Source organism: Rhincodon typus, chromosome 7, assembly GCF_021869965.1.
Source record: "Rhincodon typus isolate 14 chromosome 7, sRhiTyp1.1, whole genome shotgun sequence".
Taxonomy (NCBI): Eukaryota; Metazoa; Chordata; class Chondrichthyes; order Orectolobiformes; family Rhincodontidae; genus Rhincodon; species Rhincodon typus.
In genome coordinates, this window is record NC_063338.1 from 5378466 (window position 1) to 5395753 (window position 17288).

Sequence of the window (17288 nt, forward strand, 5' to 3'; positions counted from 1 at the left end):
CATCTGCTGTGGCGGGTTTCAAACCCAGGTCCCAAATGTTACCTAGGTTTCTGAATTAATAGTCCAGCAATAATACCACTAGGCCATCTCCTCCCCCTAAATGGTGATATGAACAGTCCGAAAAAATACAGGAGTGTTGGTGAAGACAAGGATCCATTTATTACTTAATGCACAAATGGTTGATTAGCATGAATTCACAAAGCGGGCGGTATGAGTTCAATGTGACAATTTATTGAAGAACAGATGTCTACAACTAGCAATTATCAAACAACCATGTTCATTATTGACATCAGACTAAATGTACCTACTGAAGAAAAAAAGCAAGCAATTTGTAGTAATGCCAGGCAACAACCTTGTGGGTTTGAGTTCATGTGTCTCTGAACATTCATTCAAGGTCCAAGTATAACTGGAGCTGCTGCTTGAATCTGCTGTGCTCCAGTCTCTGTGCACTCTGAGGCAGTGCTGAAATGACCTTCTTTCAGGACTTCTCACCAAGGACCACCTCTGTTTATGTGAGCACCTTCCCTCTGCACAGCCTGTTAGTGTGAGCAGGCAGGTGGATCATCTGGTGTGTGCCATCAGCTCTGCAGGTTTGTATGTTTATATGCGACATGTTAAAGAGCCAGGGCCTGGTTGGTGCTCCATTTTGTACAGCAATGTTTGGGTATCTAAGGTTTTTTTTCTGATGATGTTACCCAGCAGGGTAGTGAAACGTCTGCGGAACAACAAATCAGCTCTGCGAGCCAACCAACCGCAATGTTTGGGTAGTACAGTGCTTGAGATAGTGGAAATGCTGATACAAATCCAGTAATAACCTGATATAAATAGTCGATTGTTTACGTAAACATATAAAGATACTACTTCAACATTCCTGTCTCACAGGATGATAATAACTTTTACACTTATAATGTTTAGAAGAAATTTTAAAACAGTTTTGGGATTGGTAAGGCTTTTCACATGTGAACACACAGGTATAGCCATATAACACTTCTGTTGATATTCCTATGCGTTCTCAGGAAGAAGGAACTGGGAATATGAACATACACAGACACATACACAGAGAGAGACAGAGAGAGAGAGAGAGGGAGAAACACACAGACAGACACACAGAGAGAGACACATGCATAAAGACACACACACACACAGAGGGACACAGCACAGATGCAGATACACATGCAAATATAGATGCACAAACCCACACAATATACAAAGACACAAATAATGGTAGCAATGGTTTGATCGGCTACATTAATATTGCTTGAATATCAACTCAAGTAGACTTCACTCTGGTGCTTATTGTGTCTTCACATGTTGGTGGCTGTGTCTCACAGTATCTGACTGTATCTGTCTGTTTTGTCTCTGTATAGCCTCCCCTTCAGGAGACTGAGGGGTGAGAGTGAAAGGAACTGAAGGAAAAGGAAAGTAAGGAGAGAAAGAGAGGGGCAAGTAGAGAAAGGGTTAGAAAAAGAATATGTAGTCAGAGAAAGAGAGACAGATAAGGAAAAAGGAAACGAGGATATAGATATCAAGGGACATTCTCAACCGATGGAGTCACAGATGGTGTATTGGGACGGTGGCTAGGGTCTTTGGGGAAGGGGAATCAAGAAAGGAATGAAACGTGTCCATGAAATTGGGAAAGTCAGCCTTAATTGACTGGGTTCCCACTCCTGCGTTACTTTTAAAACTTTTGAACTAAGGGAAGATAATGTAGAGTGGTGTTGGATCTGAAAGAAAGTTCAGTGAGGCCTGGGTCTCTGGGAGGATTGGTCCAGCTCCAATTTTCTCTGTGCGACAGAGGTTAAACATAACCTTGCGGTGCCTGTGTTTCTGAACTGCACAACCCTGCCACCTTCAACAAACATTGGAGAGAATTCAAGTAACACGCAAGTCAGTGGCTTTTACATCAACTCAATGAGGGAAGTAGAAAGGATGCAGAAGGTGAAGCTCCTTCAGGAATCATCCAGGATTTGCTCAGATCTCTTCAGGAAAGGCCTCAGTTGCACCTCCCAGTGAGTTCCATACATGACATTGTGTTACGTGCGGTATCCCATGTGGTTCCCTCGCCTTCTTCCAGAGCTGTGTTTAGGAGGTTCCATGTTCACATATTCATTGTTCTGTTCTTCTCGGTTCTTTATCAACTTCTGAACAAGAAAGAAACAGACAGAGAAAGGCTTTGTAAATCCAAGTGGCTCCGATTAACACAACAATGGCAATGTTACTCTGGGCTATCCTTCAACCCCAAGAGCCAGTTGAACAGCAGATCCACACCACCTGCTGACATATTGGGTTAAGGACTGGGGACTGTCAACTGAAAATTTATATAAAAATTAAGACATCTTCACCTGATGTGGAAATAAGCCACAATTTGTGAACTTTCTGCCGGTTCTAGCACGGAGTCATATAATTCTTAGAGGAATTAGGAATAGGAGATGGCCATTCAGCCCCATAGGTCTGCTTCACCATTATGTTAGGTCACGGCTGACGTGCATCTCAGTTTTATTCTCCTGCTTTTGCCCTGTGTTTCTTCATACCTTTAACCAACAAAATTGGTCAGTCTCACTCTTGACTGCCCAATTGGCCCAGCATCCACAGCCTTTAGAAGGATAGAGCTCCACAGAGCAACTACCCTTCATTAGAATCCCTACAGTGTGGAAGCAGGCCATTCAGATCATACATTTGATCCCAAATCTCATTGCTTTTCCACAGTCCCTATAGTTTCTCCTCATCTCCTTCCAAAAGTCGTCTTTTTGTTATAAAGATGGGAGATCTCTGAGTTGTAAACAAGAGCAGTCAAGATATGGACAGAGCAACAATTTATATTAAGCATGTCGATTGTACAATGTCGGAACATAAATAGAAATACTTTTGCATTCAACGTACACAAAGAGAAACACCTCCAACACTGTTCTCATAAAATTCATGAGGTAAGTTTAAAATGTTGCCATTTGGAATGTTCTTTCAAAAGTAATACATGTCAGTAAACTGGTATTGAACAACACTCTCAACCATCACTGAACAGAGTCAACATGCCTCCAAACTAGAAGAAAAAACCTGTGTAAGGAGAAAGGGATTTGTGAGCTAGCAGCAAATAGGCTGTAGGGTGTAAAAACACACACAGTGGAGGGGAGAAAATCAATTTGAAAGGTTACTTAAAAGTGGGTCACTTGGTGAAATGTGAGGGTGATGTCTCTGGATGGTCCTGAGGCACAAAAACATCAGTTGTCCTGAACTTCTCTTGTTGACATGAGCAGGGAGATGGGTGATTGGAGCAGCCTGTCCTGGGATAATGCCATTGAGGTTGGGGGGAGGGGTGAGAACCAGATGTCTGACAAAGAAAACCTTGGACACAAGATGTAAGCTATAGCAAAAACAAAGCAGAGAAAGCAGCAAGCTTGAGAAAGGAGAACGACATGTATAAAGGGCATGGTGGTGTTGTGGGGCACATTATTGGACTAGCAAGCCGGATATGCCTTCCCTTTTGGCCAATTAAGAATTTAAATTTGGCAAATAAAAGTTCTGGAAATTAAAACTATTAGGAGTGACCATGAAGCAGACAGATTGTCATTAAAAGCCTGACTGGCTCATGACGGTCATTGGAGGAAGGAAACCTACCATTGATAGCAGGTCTCCGATCCCACACTTAAGTCAATGATTTGGAACTACCCTGTGAAGCAGTCCTGTAGGTCAGTCTGGTACCAGCTGTTCAAGGAACATAAACCTAGCCTTCAAAAGGGTGAGTAGGATTGGATAATTGATGCCAACCTTGCCAATGGCATCTTGAAAATGAATTTTGAAGAGGGATGTGGAAGGAGATGGCACAGAGGCTTGAGAGAGTGGTAGAGACCAGCTTGGATGTACTTGCCTTGCCTTGGGCCTGTCTCCCAGCGCTGGCCAGTCCACGTAGCAGTAGCGGGCTCGTCAGAATTGTGAATCAGTTCACATTTCATGTCAACTGCCTCCTTCATCCTGAGAATACAAGCGGTGGTACCAAGAGGCTGTGGAGGGCGAAATCGAATACAGAGCAGAGAAACACATTAACGCGACAAAACACAATGGGGAGACAGACGGGAAGAGGAGAGCACAAGGAAAAGTGAGGGCAAAGAAGAGAGGAAGAGGGCAGGAGAGAAGCAGGGGTGCATCTGAGTGTGAAAGGTGAGGTTGTGATGGGAGAGCTGTCCATTGACAACTTGACCAGGCATTACTTTCACCTCCAACTGAATGGGTTTCCATTGCGGTGTACTTTGTTTGAGGTCACTGCACATGGTGCTTGTGGGAGATTTCCCTGTGGGTTGATTCAATGGTTGTGTTTGGTGTTAGGCTAGGGTTGATAGAGGGAACTCCTTTTGTCTGGGGGTAATAGTTCTTCCTGGTCTTTGTAATTTATTGACTTCCTCAGCCCTAGGTGCTGCAATGAGTAGCTCCTAGTTATTTGGAATTTTTGCAGTGCCATTAAGTCATACAGCACGGAAACAGACCCTTCAGTCCAACCAGTCCATGCTGAACATAATCCCGAACTAGACTAGTCCCACCTGTCCTATCCCTCCAAACCTTTGCTGTTCATATATCCATCCAAATGTCTTTTAAATGTTGCAATTGTACCCGCTTCCTCAACTTCCTCAACTTCATCAGTACGTTCCTTCCACACACAAACCACCCTTTGTGTAAAATATTTTCCTCATGTCTTTTCTAAATCTCTCTCTTCTCACCTTAAAAATGTGCTCCCTAGTCTTGAAATTCCCAATCTTAGGGAAAAGAAAACTACCATCAACTCTATCTGTACCTCTCATTATTTTGTAAACTTCTATCAGGTCACCTCTCAACCACCTATGTTCGAGTGGAAAAAGGTCCCAGCCTATCCATCCTTTCCTCATAACTCAAACCTTCCATACCTGGCAACATCCTGGTAAATCTCTTCTGAACCATCTCCAGTTTGATAATATCCTTTTCAGAAGAGGCCTCACCGATGTCCTGTACAACCTCAACACAACGTCCCAACTCCTATACTCAAAGGACTGAGCAATGAAAGCAAGCATGCTAAACACCTTATTAACCATCCTGTCAATATGTGACGCAAACATTAAAGAATTATGTACCTGAACCCCTAGGTCCCTCTGTTCTACAACTCTGCCCAAGGCCCTACCATTCTGGCCCTCGGTCTCTTTCTTTCTGTCTGTGTCTGATCCTCTGCCTATCTGTCTCTCTCTCTCTTTCAATCTGCCTTTCTTTCTCTGTTGCTGTCTGCCTTTATCCAATTCTCTGTTTGTCAACCTATCTGTTAGGCTGTCTCCCTCTGTTTCTGTCTCTTTTTAATATGAGTAGGTGCAAGATAAGAGTGAGGGATAGGATGAGGGGCTCAGTAGGGTTAGAAGAGGGGAGTTTCTAGTTTTGGGGCAGAGGGTGAGGAGGTAGGACTGAGGGAGGAAGCCAGAAGGTGAGTCCGAGGGAGGCAGTGGGTAGGTAGATTTGGATAGTGTGTACACAATAACCTGTCCTGACACTTTCATAACGTGTACACTATGTTCAGCCACCTGCAATCAGTAACCAGTGTTTGACAATTTGTGTCCAATGTTTAGTAACCTGCACTTGTTACTTGATAACCCAGCTTTATTTGTACTGTCCACTCATTAACCAATACTCAGCTCTGTAAGCACAATCTTGCAATCTTGAAGCCAGTAATCTGTCTTCTGGTCTTGTTAAACTCTCCTATGAGACACTTAGTATTGATAGATTGCACTTGATACCCAGTAAGCTGCATCTGGCAGTTGGCAAACTACAGCTGGCACTCAGTGAAGTATATTTTGGCATTTCCTTTTCCAAACATCATTTCCAAGCCTTTGTGATACTTACCCAGTGTATGCAGGTAATGAAGATACTGTAGAACATGAAGAGTGCAGCGATGACCAATACAATCATAAAGGATTGAGTGAATTGTTGGCATGCCTTTATCTCTGCAACAGACAGGACAATGTTATCACAATTTTCTGCCTTGATGGTACAACTGGTCAGAACACCTTTGGACATTAAACGAACAGGTCCACAATTGTGACAGATGCAGACTGTACAGCAGTACTTTATTTTTTTCCTCTTTCTCTCACCTTGTGTCATCTCTCTTGTCTTCTCTCTTGCTTTCCCTCTCTCCTTCCCTGTCTCCCTTCTTACTTTTTTCCCACTTTTTCCTCTCTCTGACCTCAGTCCCTGTGTGTTGCCATTTGCATTCATAGGCTCTGTGTTTTTCTCTCTCCAAGCCACTCACTATCCTGACTTGGAGCTATGTTTGCCGTCCCATTCCTGTCATTGGGGTCAAGCGCCCTGTTGGTGCTGTGGGTGGATGGTCTTACACTCCATGGTCTTCAGCACTTCCAGAAGGGAGTTCACCAGCACCTTTGCTAGGGGGAGTAGGGATGGGAGGCTGTCTGGAAAACAGCATTCCCTCTGATTTTTCTCACCCGGTTCGTGGCATGCACGGCAGCAAAGCCTGAAATTGAATGTCCAGCCTACGATCAGTGTGCCAATGTCAGTCTCTGTGTGCGGAACATCAAAGCAACTTTGTGTGTGTGCAAGCACTAATAAAAGAGTGACATGCTGACTCAGTGGTTAGTATTGCTGCCTCACTGCACCAGGGAGCCATGTTTGATTCCACCCTTGGGCAACTGTCTGCACGGAGTTGGCACATTCTCCCCATGTCTGCATGGGTTTCCTCTGGGTCCTCCGGTTTCCTCCAACAGGCCAAAGTTATGCAGGTCAGGTGGATTGGCCATGGTAAATTACCCATAGTGTGTAGGCTAGGTAGGTTAGCCATGGTAAATGCAGGGATAGGGTATGGGGGTGGGTCTAGGTGGAATGCTGTTTGGAGGGTCACTGCAGATTCAATGGGCCAAATGGCCTGCTTCCACACTGTAGGGATTTAAAAAGAGTCTCCCTCTCTCCCCTTGATCACAGTTTTGAATTTCCCTTTCTGAGTCTCTCTTCCTTTCTGTCACTGGCAGCATTGACAATTCTTCCAAATTTAAGAGTTTCAAAAGCAGTTTGTACTGAATTCTCTCTTTCCATATTTAGATAATGATTCTGTTGTCATGACTGGGGGTCTGTTATCACTGCCTTCTTCTTATTGCACTCTATAAAGTGACAGTAAAGCACGTTGTTCATTTAATCTCTCCACCTTCCACTCTATTATGTAGGAACAGGGGTTAGGAGACCATTTAGACCCTCAGACCTTTCAATAGGATCATGGTTGATCAGAGCCAACTATTTACATATTCTTAGCTGTCAGAAAGCTATCAATTTTAGTGAGAAAATTAACAGTCCAACCAACGTCAATTGGCATTTGATGTTGCGAGTTCCAAATTTCTAACTTTACTCCTGAAAAGCCTAGCTCCAATTTTTAGACGATGGATCCTAGTCCTGCATTCCTCAACCTAAACAGATACTCCCTGTCTGTTCACCTCAATGTCTTTTACATTTCATAACTGTGTAAGTTCTGGAGAATGCAGTTCGTTTAATCTCTCCTTTAACCTATCCCTTGGAATTCAAATATTATTCTGGTAAATCTACACTGCACTTCCAACAAGTCCATTATTATTCTGTCTAAGGTCTGATGTCCAAACTGCTGTCAGTACTCCTGAGCAGTCGGATCTCATTATAATGAGAAAATAAATGTCCCCACTCCAATAGGGTGGCTCATTAAACCTAGCTCAGCACTTACATTATATTTGGTAAAATAACAGAGCAATGGTGACTTGGAGGCAGTGTCACCAAACTAGTAAACCGGGGGATTCCCAGTTGGAAAATGCAAGGTTGTTCATTTTGGAAGGAAGAACAAAGGAACAGAGTATTTTCTGAATGGAGAGAAACAGCAGAAAACTGCAAACCAAAGCAACTTGGGGATACTTGTGCACAAAACACAGAAAGCTAACACACAAGTACAGCAGGTAATCAGGAAGGCTAAAGGAATGTTGGCCCTTATTTCAAGGGGGTTTGAGTATAAGAATAGGGAATTCTTACTGCAACTGTACAAGGTGCTGGTGAGACTACATGTGGAGTACTATAAACAGTTTTGATCACCTTATTTAAGCAAAGATATTGTTTCATTGGAAGCAGTTCAGAGAATGTTCACTAGGATGATCCCTGGTATGAAGGGATTTTCTTATGAGCAAAGGTTGAAGAGAGACAAGAAAAAACTGTTGATGTTGGAATCCGAGGTAGACAAACAGGAGGCTGGAGGAACACAGCAGGCGAGGCTGGAGGAACACAGCAGGCCAGGCAGCATCTGAAGGAAAGGAGCAGCGGGTATTACCCTTCTTCAGGACTGGATATGGGGGTAGGGGAAGCTGCAGGTAAATGGGAGGCGGGTGGTGGTGATAGTTGGATACTGGTGGTAGGTATGACCTGGTTGGTCAATAGGAGGAATGAATCCGGTTGGTGGCTGGGAGAGAGGATCAGAAGGTGGAATGGAAGGGAGGAGGTGGAACTAGAAGAGGAGGTGGGAGATGGGTGGCATGGTTATTTGATATTGGAGATCTCAATATTGAGTCCTCAACGCAGAAGATAAGGTGTTGTTCTTCAAATTTGTGTTCTGAGTCCCTGTGATATTGGAGGCTGAGAATGGACATGTCGGAGGGGGAGTGGAGGATGGGGAGTTGAAATGGGTGGTGACTGGGGGTTAGGTTGGCCATTACGGGCCAGGTGGAGATGCTTGGCGAAATGGTCATCTAGTCTATGTTTGGTCTCACCGACATAGAGAAGACCACATCAGGAACACCGGATGCAATAGACTAGTTGGAGGAGATGCGGATGAACCTCTGTCTCACTTGGAAGAGCTGTTTAGGGTCCTGAATGGAGGTGACGGAGGTGGTGTGTGGGCAAGTTTTGCATCTTTTACAGTTACAGGGAAAGGTACCGGGTGGGTTGGAGTGGCTGGTGGGGAGTGCGGCGTGAACTAAGGAGTTGTGAAGCGAATAGTCCTTGTGGAAGGCAGAGAGAGGTGGGGAGTTGAAGATGTTGCAGGTGATGGACTCTAATTGGGGTTGGTGGAAGTGCTTGAGGATGATACATTGGATGCAGAGGCTGGTGGTGTGGAAAGTGAGGACAAGGCTGACCCTGTCTTTATTGTTTGGCAGGGGGTGTGGTGGTTAAGAGCTGGGAATGGAGAAGGCATGGTGGAGGGCTGTCTGGATGGCAGAGGGGGGAAAAGAACATTGTTTGAAAAAGGCAGACATCCAGGATGCTTGGGAGTAGAACATCTCCTCATCAGAGCAGATGTCACGGAGACGGAGGAATTGGGAGAACGGGATGGAGATTTTGCTGGATACAGGGTGGAAGGAGGTGTAGTCTAGGTAGCTATGGAGTCTGTGGGTTTATAGTAAATGCCGGTCTGTAAACTGTCACCAGAAATGGAAACCGAGTCAAGAAAGGGGAGGCAAGTGTCTGAGATAGAGCAAGTGAATTTGAGAGCAGGGTGGAAGTTGTTAGCAAAGTCGATGAACTGCTCCAGTTCAACCTGGATGCAGCACCAATGCAGTCATTGATGTAACAGCGGAAGAGTTGGGGAACAGTACCGGTGTATGTACTGAAGAGGGACTGTTTGACATAACTCCCATCCAATCCACCATCCTACTCACCAGCCCACTCCCCTTCCACAACTACTGCCCATCACACCACGTCCAATCCTCACCGATCACATGCTATCGCCCCCTTCCCCCCACCCCTCCTTCGGCCTCCTCGAGGCACCATTATCTGCAGCTTCCCCTACCCCCCACATCCAGTCCTGAAGAATGGTAATATCCGAAACGTTGACTGCTCCTTTCCTCCAAATGCTGCCTGGCCTGCTGTGTCCTTCCTGCCTCCTGTTTGCCTACAAAAGTTGAACAGTTTGGGACTCTACTCACTGGAGCTTAGAAAATGAGATGTGACCTCATTGAAACATAGCATTCTTAAGGGATTTGACAGGGTAAATGCTGAAAAGATAGTGAGGTTAGGACCAGCGTGGGAGTACAGTTGAACACGTGGCTGCAGAGCTGGTGTAGGATCGACGGCTTTAGATATACGGATTATTAGGATGTTTTCTGGGGAAGGTGGGAGCTGTATAAGAAGGACGGGCTGCACCTGAACTGGAGGGGCAACAATATCCTGGGCGGGAGGCTTTTTAGAGTTCTTCATGGGGGTTTAAACTAGTGTGGCGGGGTAGGGGGGAACCAGAACAACAGGCGAGGAAGTGCAGGGACTGGGCACAAAAGAGAGACTGAGATATGCATAGCACAGAGTAAGAGCAGGCAGAGGGAAATTGCGGGGCTCAGAGGGCCTGGAGGTCTGGAGTGCATTTACTTCAATGCCAGAAGTATAACAGGTAAGACAGATGAACTAAGAGCATGGATTACTGCATGGAATTATGATGTTATTGCTCCTTTCATCTCCTCCAACATAGTCTATTGCATCCGGTGCTCCTGATGTGGCTCTTCTCTACAGGTTAAAGGAAGGACAGGACTGGCAGTTTAACATTCCAAGATATGGCTGTTTTAGATGGTACAGAAAGGGAAACAAAAGGGGTGGGGGAGTTGCACTGCAGATTAGGGATGACATCACAACCGTGTTGAAGGAGGACATGTCGGAGGGATCTTGCAGTGAGATATTATGGTGGAGCTCAGGAATAGGAAAGGTGAAATCACAATGTTAGGTGTTTTCTATAGACCTCCCCAAAGGGCATGGAAGACAGCAGAGCAGATATGTAGTTAGATCGTGGAAAGATGTGAAAAAAGCAGGGTAGTTGTGGTGGGTGAATTCAACTTTCTTCTTGTTGACTGGGACTCCCTTAGAGCCAGGGGCTCGGATGGAGAGCAATTTGTTAGATGTGTCTGGGGGGCTTTTTGAGACAGGCAATCCAGTCAGAGAGGAGGCCATATGAGAGTTGGTATTAGGGAATGAGCCAGGACAGATGATTTCAGTAGGAGAGCATTTTGGCTGTAACTCCATAAGATTCTAAGTAGTCATTTGAGGGCAAATCTACACCTGGCATGTGGGAGGCTTTTAAAGACTGATTGCTTAGGGTGCAGGGCATGCATGTCCCTGCAAAACTAAAGGATAGGATTGGCAGGATTCAGGAACCAAGGGAAATTGTAAGCTTAGCCAAAAGGAAGTATACAATAGGTCTAGGCAGCTACAAACCGACAAAGCCCTTGAGGAGTATAGAGAAATTAGAAAGGACGTTAAATGTGGAATCATGAAGGCTAAAAGGGGCCATGGAATGTCTTTAGCAAACAGGGTCAGGAAGAATTCCAAGGCTTTTTCTGCATATATTAGAAAAATGAGGGTGGCAAGAGAAAGAGTAGGCTAACTCAAGGACAAAGGAGGGAAGTTATGCATGAAGCCACAAGAAGTGGGATAGATCCCTAATGAGTACTTTGTACCGATAGTCATCAAGGAGAAGGACATGATGTTGCGGTCAGGGATGAGTGTGTGAATACTCAATAGAATAGTAGATACTCAGAGAATGTCAATATATTGAAGGAGGAAGATTTGGATATTCTAAATTCCATTAAAGTAGACAAGTCCGCAGTGCCAGGTGGGATCAATCCCAGGTTACTGCAAGAGGCAAGGAAGGAAATAGCTAGGACATAAGTAGATAACTTCACACCCTCTTTGACCACAGGCAACGTTCCAGAGCACTGGAGAATAGCCAATGTTGTTCCCTTGTTTAAGAAAGAAAGCAGGGATAATCCAGGAAATTATAGGCCAGTGATCCTGACATCTGTGGTAGGGAAGGTCCTGGAGAAGGTACTGAGGGACAAGATATATGCACATTTGGAAGAAAATGGACTAGTTAGTGACAGGAAGCGTGGTTATGTAAGGGGAAGGTCATGTCTCACCAACCTGAGTGAATATTTTTAAGAGGTGTCAAAGACGATTGATGGGGGAAGGGCTGCAGATGTCATTTATATGGACTTTAGTAAGGCATTTGATGAAGTCCCACATACTTTGGTCCAGAAACTAAAATTACATGGGATTTGGGGTGGGCTGGCTAGATGGAATCAAAACTTGCTTAGTTACAGAAGACAGAGGGTAGTGGTGGAGAGGTGTTTTTCAGCATGGAGACCGGTAGCTAGAGGTGTTCTACAGGGATCAGTCTTAGGTCCTCTGTTGTTTGTACTTTATATAAATGATCTGGAGGAAAATGTCGGTGGTCTGATTAGTAAGTTTGCAGATGACCAGGATTGGTGGAGTTGCTGATAGTGCCGACAATAGTGAAAGGTACAACAGGATTTAGAAAGATAGTGATGCATTTTGGAGGATCAAATTTAGGAGTGAATTATACTGTAAATGGCAGAACCCCTGGGAAAATTAACATACAGACAGATCTGGGCGTGCAGGTCCACAGTTCCCTAAAAGTGGCAACGCAGGTGGCCAAAGTGATTAAGAAGGCATATGGCATGCTTGCCTTCATCGGCAGGGGCATGGAGTACAAGAGTAGGCAATCCATGTTGCAGCTACATAAATCCTTTGTTAGGCCGCATTTGGAGTATTGTGTGCTGTTTTGGTTGCCACACTACCAGAAGGACGTCGAAGACTGGGAGAGAGTACAGAGAAGGTTCACCAGGATGTTGCCCGGTCACGAGGGCATTGGCTGTGAAGAAAGGTTAAAAAGACTAGGATTGCTTTCACTGGAAAGACAGCAGCTGAGAGAAGACCTAATAGTGGTCCACAAAATTATGAGAGGCATAGATAGGAACCTGGAATGCACTGCCAGAGGAGGTAGTGGAAGCAGACACATTGATGACATTTAAGAGGCATCTACATGGTTACATAAATAGGGAGGGAATAGAGGAATATGCACCGAATAAAGGCAGAAGGTTTGTTTTTTAGTTTAGTTTGGGCATGATCATCGGCTCAGGCTTGGAGGGCCAAAGTGCCTGTAGCTGTGCTGTACTTTTTTGTTTCTCCTTTTTGGGATTTCCCCTCATGGAGAGTCTAGGGCCAAAAAGAATAGTCTCAGAATAAAGGGGGAGGGCCCAATTTAAGACTGAGATGAGGAAGAATTTCTTCTTCAGACGGTTGAGAGTCTTTGGAACTTGTTGTCACAGACAGCAGAGTCCTTGGTTATATCTAAGGCTGAGATAAATACACTATCAATCAGTAGGGGAGTGAGAGTTACCGGGACAATGCAGGAAAGTGGTTGTGAGGAATTTCAGATCAGCCATAATACTATTGAATGGTGGAGCAGGCTTGAGGGGCTGAATGACCTAATCCTATTCCTATTTCTTATGGTCTTATTGTGTAAGGGTTACGTTCCAGAGATGTGGGTTCAAATCCTATCAGGACAGCAGGAGGGATCTAAATTTAATTAATAATATCTGGAATATAAAGCTAGTCTTAGTGATGACAACCATGAAACAATTGTAAAAATGAATGATTCACTCATATTCTTCAGGGAAGGAAGTCTGCCATTCCTACCTGGTCTGACCTCCTGAAATGGCTGAGCAAGACACAGTGTTCAAGGGCAATTAGGGATAGGCAACAAATGCTTGTCTTACCAGTAACGCCCATATCCGATAGAGGATGAAGGAAAAAATTGAGACTCCTCCTTGTTGGTTCTACTGATACAGGAAACAATCTTGAGTAGACTTTAGAATATCACTACTTCATTTTTGCTTTAGATTTCCCCTAGCTAAAAACTGATGCTGTCTTAAACACCTCTACTGCATGAAAGATTGTGAGACTTAAATGCTAACTGTGTCTTTCTCACTCTAGAGTTGCTGCCCAAGTATGAAGAGAGTTATTTTGTTTTTATTTCAGATCTCTGTACTCACCAGGCATCTCTGGAGTGATGAAAATACAAGTCCCATTTCCTTTGCTCTCGATGTAGGGAGGTGGATGTATTTTCTCCATTTGGCAAATATATAAGTCACTATGGGATGTGTTTAGCCCACTGAGTGTTACTGAGACACTGCTGTTCCGGGATTGTCCCTGACAGTTTGGAGCCGTTTTCCTCTCGAAATGATCCACACTGGTATTGAAGGACATAGCACAGACCTCAGTGTCAGCCTTGAGTTCACCTTTATAAATGGTGATCCTGATCTGCCCAGGTGATCCATTTCCAATGATGTTGTACTCACACTCGAGAGTGACATTGTGGCTGTCTACAAGGATTCGTCTAGGCTGAAGAACTTGAAATGCTAGAGCTGAGGTAGAGAGGAGGAAGACAAAGGAACATAACTTAAACTTGAACAGAAAGAAATACTTACTGAGCTGTGGGTCAAACTGTGTCAATTAACCAGCCCAACTCTCGAGATGTAAGAATTCTCCTTTATTCTCTCATGGGATGTGGGTGTCGCTGGCTGGACCTGCAATTATTTCCCATCTATAATTGTTCTTGAGAAGGTGGTCGTGATCTGCCTTCTCGAACTGCTGCGATCTGTGTGTTTAGAAAGTCTAACAATGGCCTTAGGGAGGGAATTCCAGGATTCTGACTCTGTAACACTGAAGGGACAGCTACGTATTTCCAAGTCAGGATGGTGAGTGGCTCAGAGGGGGACTTGCAGTTGGTGGTGTTCCCATGTATTTGCTGCTCTTGTCCTTCCAGATGGAAGTGGTCATGGATTTGGGAGGTGTGGTCTAAGGGAAGTTTTCACTGTTGGCTTAGGACATTGCCCACCGGGTGGAGCCATCTCCAAAAGGTACTTGAGAGTGGAGAGATTTGGGAAGAGGGACAGCTGAGTGAGTGAGGGTGGAGGGTGATGGGAATAAGGACTGCAGTGAGTGAGTGAGGGTGGAAGAGTTAGGAGGAGGGCCTGTAGAGTGTGTGAGAGAGGTAGAGCAAGTTGGCAACTGAGACTTCAATCACTTATCATCCAACCAATATGGTCCATCAAAGGAAGTAAAACATTATTATAAACAACTTAAATCTGTAATGGTTAATTCTAATGATTTAGCAAACCCATGGTCATTATTAGGATAATTATAAACAAGATGGTGTGATAAAGTTTGTTTTCTGTATATCCAGGTTGACCTGGAAACACAACAATCTCTGTGAAATATAATATGCAGAGCAACTTCAGTTCTAGTGTAGGGGATGGGCAGTGTTCAATACTGCCCTGCAAAACTGATGGGGCTTATTGTAAGGGTTTCAATAGATCATTTAGGACAGTTCAAGGGCCACTGAGAAGCAGTTCCAAGGTCACAGACAGTTGTAAAGAGAGACAGAGACAGGGCAGACCCCAAGTTAGGATGAATGAATTTTAACTGTTTAGCAGAGAAAGAGTCAAGAACATATGGATGGTTGTGCTGCTTGAACAAACTCAGGGACTAGGAACTAGTAAGCAGCCAAGAATTGGAGTCCTGGGGATCTAAAATGGGAAGGTCCCCTGGCTTGTGTTTTGGGGGAAGCCATGGGGGCCTCAGAAGAAGCTTATAAAAATTAATAGATAGTAGGAACTGCAGATGCTGGAGAATCTGAGATAACAAAGTGTAGAGCTGGATGAACACAGCATGCCAAGCAGCCAAGCAGCATCTTTCTGAAGAAGGGTCTAGGACCGAAACGTCAGCTTTCCTGTTCTTCTGATGCTGCTTGGCCTGCCTTGTTCATCCAGCTCTACACCTTGTCATCTATAAAAATTAATACTTCAGTGCAGAGGGGTTCATTCTTTGAGAAAGACTGGAACTCGGGGATACCCAAGGACAGGTTTTAGCTTGGTGAAGCTAACTGTCGGTGAAAAGTTGGAGTTGTGCTGGTGAATAAGCACTGGAGAACTGTCTCAAGGCCTTGGGGAGTATGAACCCAGGCCAGGACTATATGTGATCGGCAATAACAGGAGCAGTCGCTGAGACAATTGATGCTAGGGTGGCTCTTGAGAGGGTATTTCAAGGCCAGATTGTCAAAGTGTAGAATTATAATCCTTTATATCATTATCGTTTGAAGGAAGTTACTGAGAAATCCATGGAATTTGAGTTGATAGCATTTGTTATTTGATGTGAACTGTGGGTTGTTCAATTATAATCTATATTATCTATGGTTACCATTTGTTAATCCTGGTGCTAGAAATAAGTTACATATGTGTTTTACATTGGTGTTACTGTCGTAAATTGTGTAGTAAAGTCATGTTATCTGCTCAGAACTATAGGATCTTGTGGCTTTGTTCTCTTTGTAAGTCCCCTGGATCTTACCTTTTTATTTCTAAAACAAAAGTTATTGGCCCCTAACCAGATTGTAACATAATTTGGTGATCTTGTTAGGGTCATAAAATAATTGGATAGAGGACCAAAACTGTACAACATCCCCTTAAGTAGCAGAGATCTGCAATTCATGTTAAAGGAACAGAGGAGGTCTCAGATTCAGTACAAGTGGTCAACAAGTGTTTGATATGATAATATAAATTGTTCGCAAGTGATGAATAGACTGTAAGGCTTTTATTTCAAGTTACTGATTTGTAGCGGTTAGCTCATTTAACTGATTGGCAGCATGAAGTCCAAAAATAACAACAATGAAAGGTCCAATTCCCGCTCAGCGTGAGGTAGATTCTGGATCTGTTCCTCACCCACACCTGGAATGTGGAGGGAAATGATTAACTATCAGTATTGAAAAATAATTGCCAAGAAAATTGGCTCAAGGTGAAGTACCAGCAGACAATGAGCAAGGGCCTTCCCTCGCACAGGACACTTCACATGAATGAATGGGATTAGGAGAAGGTGAGGGCTTGCCCCCATGTTGAAATCCTTGGAAAGAATGCGTTTCAGGAGAGGGATTTGATGGCCCTTCTTATCAATCCAGGGAGGATGGGGAATTCAAAGGTCAGAAAGAAAAGAACGAGTACTGAGTATCAATATTATAGAAAGAGACAAGGAAAGCAGCAGGTAAGGGAGAGGCAGTTGGTTAAGATTTGACTGATTATACTGAAAGGAGAAAGAGGACAAATAGAAATAGACAATTGATTCTGAAAGGACTGCCTACTTAACCATACACCAGTGATTAGAGATTTCTGCATGGTTTTCTACAGGTAAAGACTGCTAGTTAGCCACAAACAAAAAAGCCACAGAGTTTGAACCGCAAGACAAAACATGACAAGAGATCAAACCAGAGATAGTAGGAACTGCAGATGCTGGAGAATCCGAGACAACAAGGTGCAGGGCTGGATGAACACAGCAGGCCAAGCAGCATCATAGGAGCAGAGAGGCTGACGTTTCGGGCCTAGACCCTTCATCAGAAAAGGGGGAGGGGAAGGGGGTTTTGAAATAAATAGGGAGAGAGTGGGAGGCGGATAGAAGAGGGATAGAGGAGAGGATAGGTGGAGAGGAAACAAACAGGT

General features: G+C 44.3%; 1 protein-coding gene across 2 annotated transcripts in view; it reads right to left on the minus strand.

The window, feature by feature from the left end:
• Positions 1 to 209: 209 nt before the first annotated feature.
• Positions 210 to 17288, minus strand: part of LOC109924535 (T-cell-specific surface glycoprotein CD28-like) — a 26495-nt gene continuing 9416 nt past the window's right edge. The window contains exons 2-5 of one of the 2 annotated variants that reach the window (XM_020524528.2): positions 13797 to 14168; positions 5848 to 5948; positions 3863 to 3995; positions 223 to 2141 (exon numbers count right to left, since the gene is read on the minus strand). In XM_020524528.2, coding sequence (XP_020380117.2) covers positions 2107 to 2141; positions 3863 to 3995; positions 5848 to 5948; positions 13797 to 14168 — 641 coding nt within the window. In that variant the 3' untranslated portion in view covers positions 223 to 2106. Of the gene's footprint in view, positions 2142 to 3862; positions 3996 to 5847; positions 5949 to 13796; positions 14169 to 17288 lie in introns of both variants that reach the window. The other variant, XM_020524529.2, reaches the window with a different exon arrangement.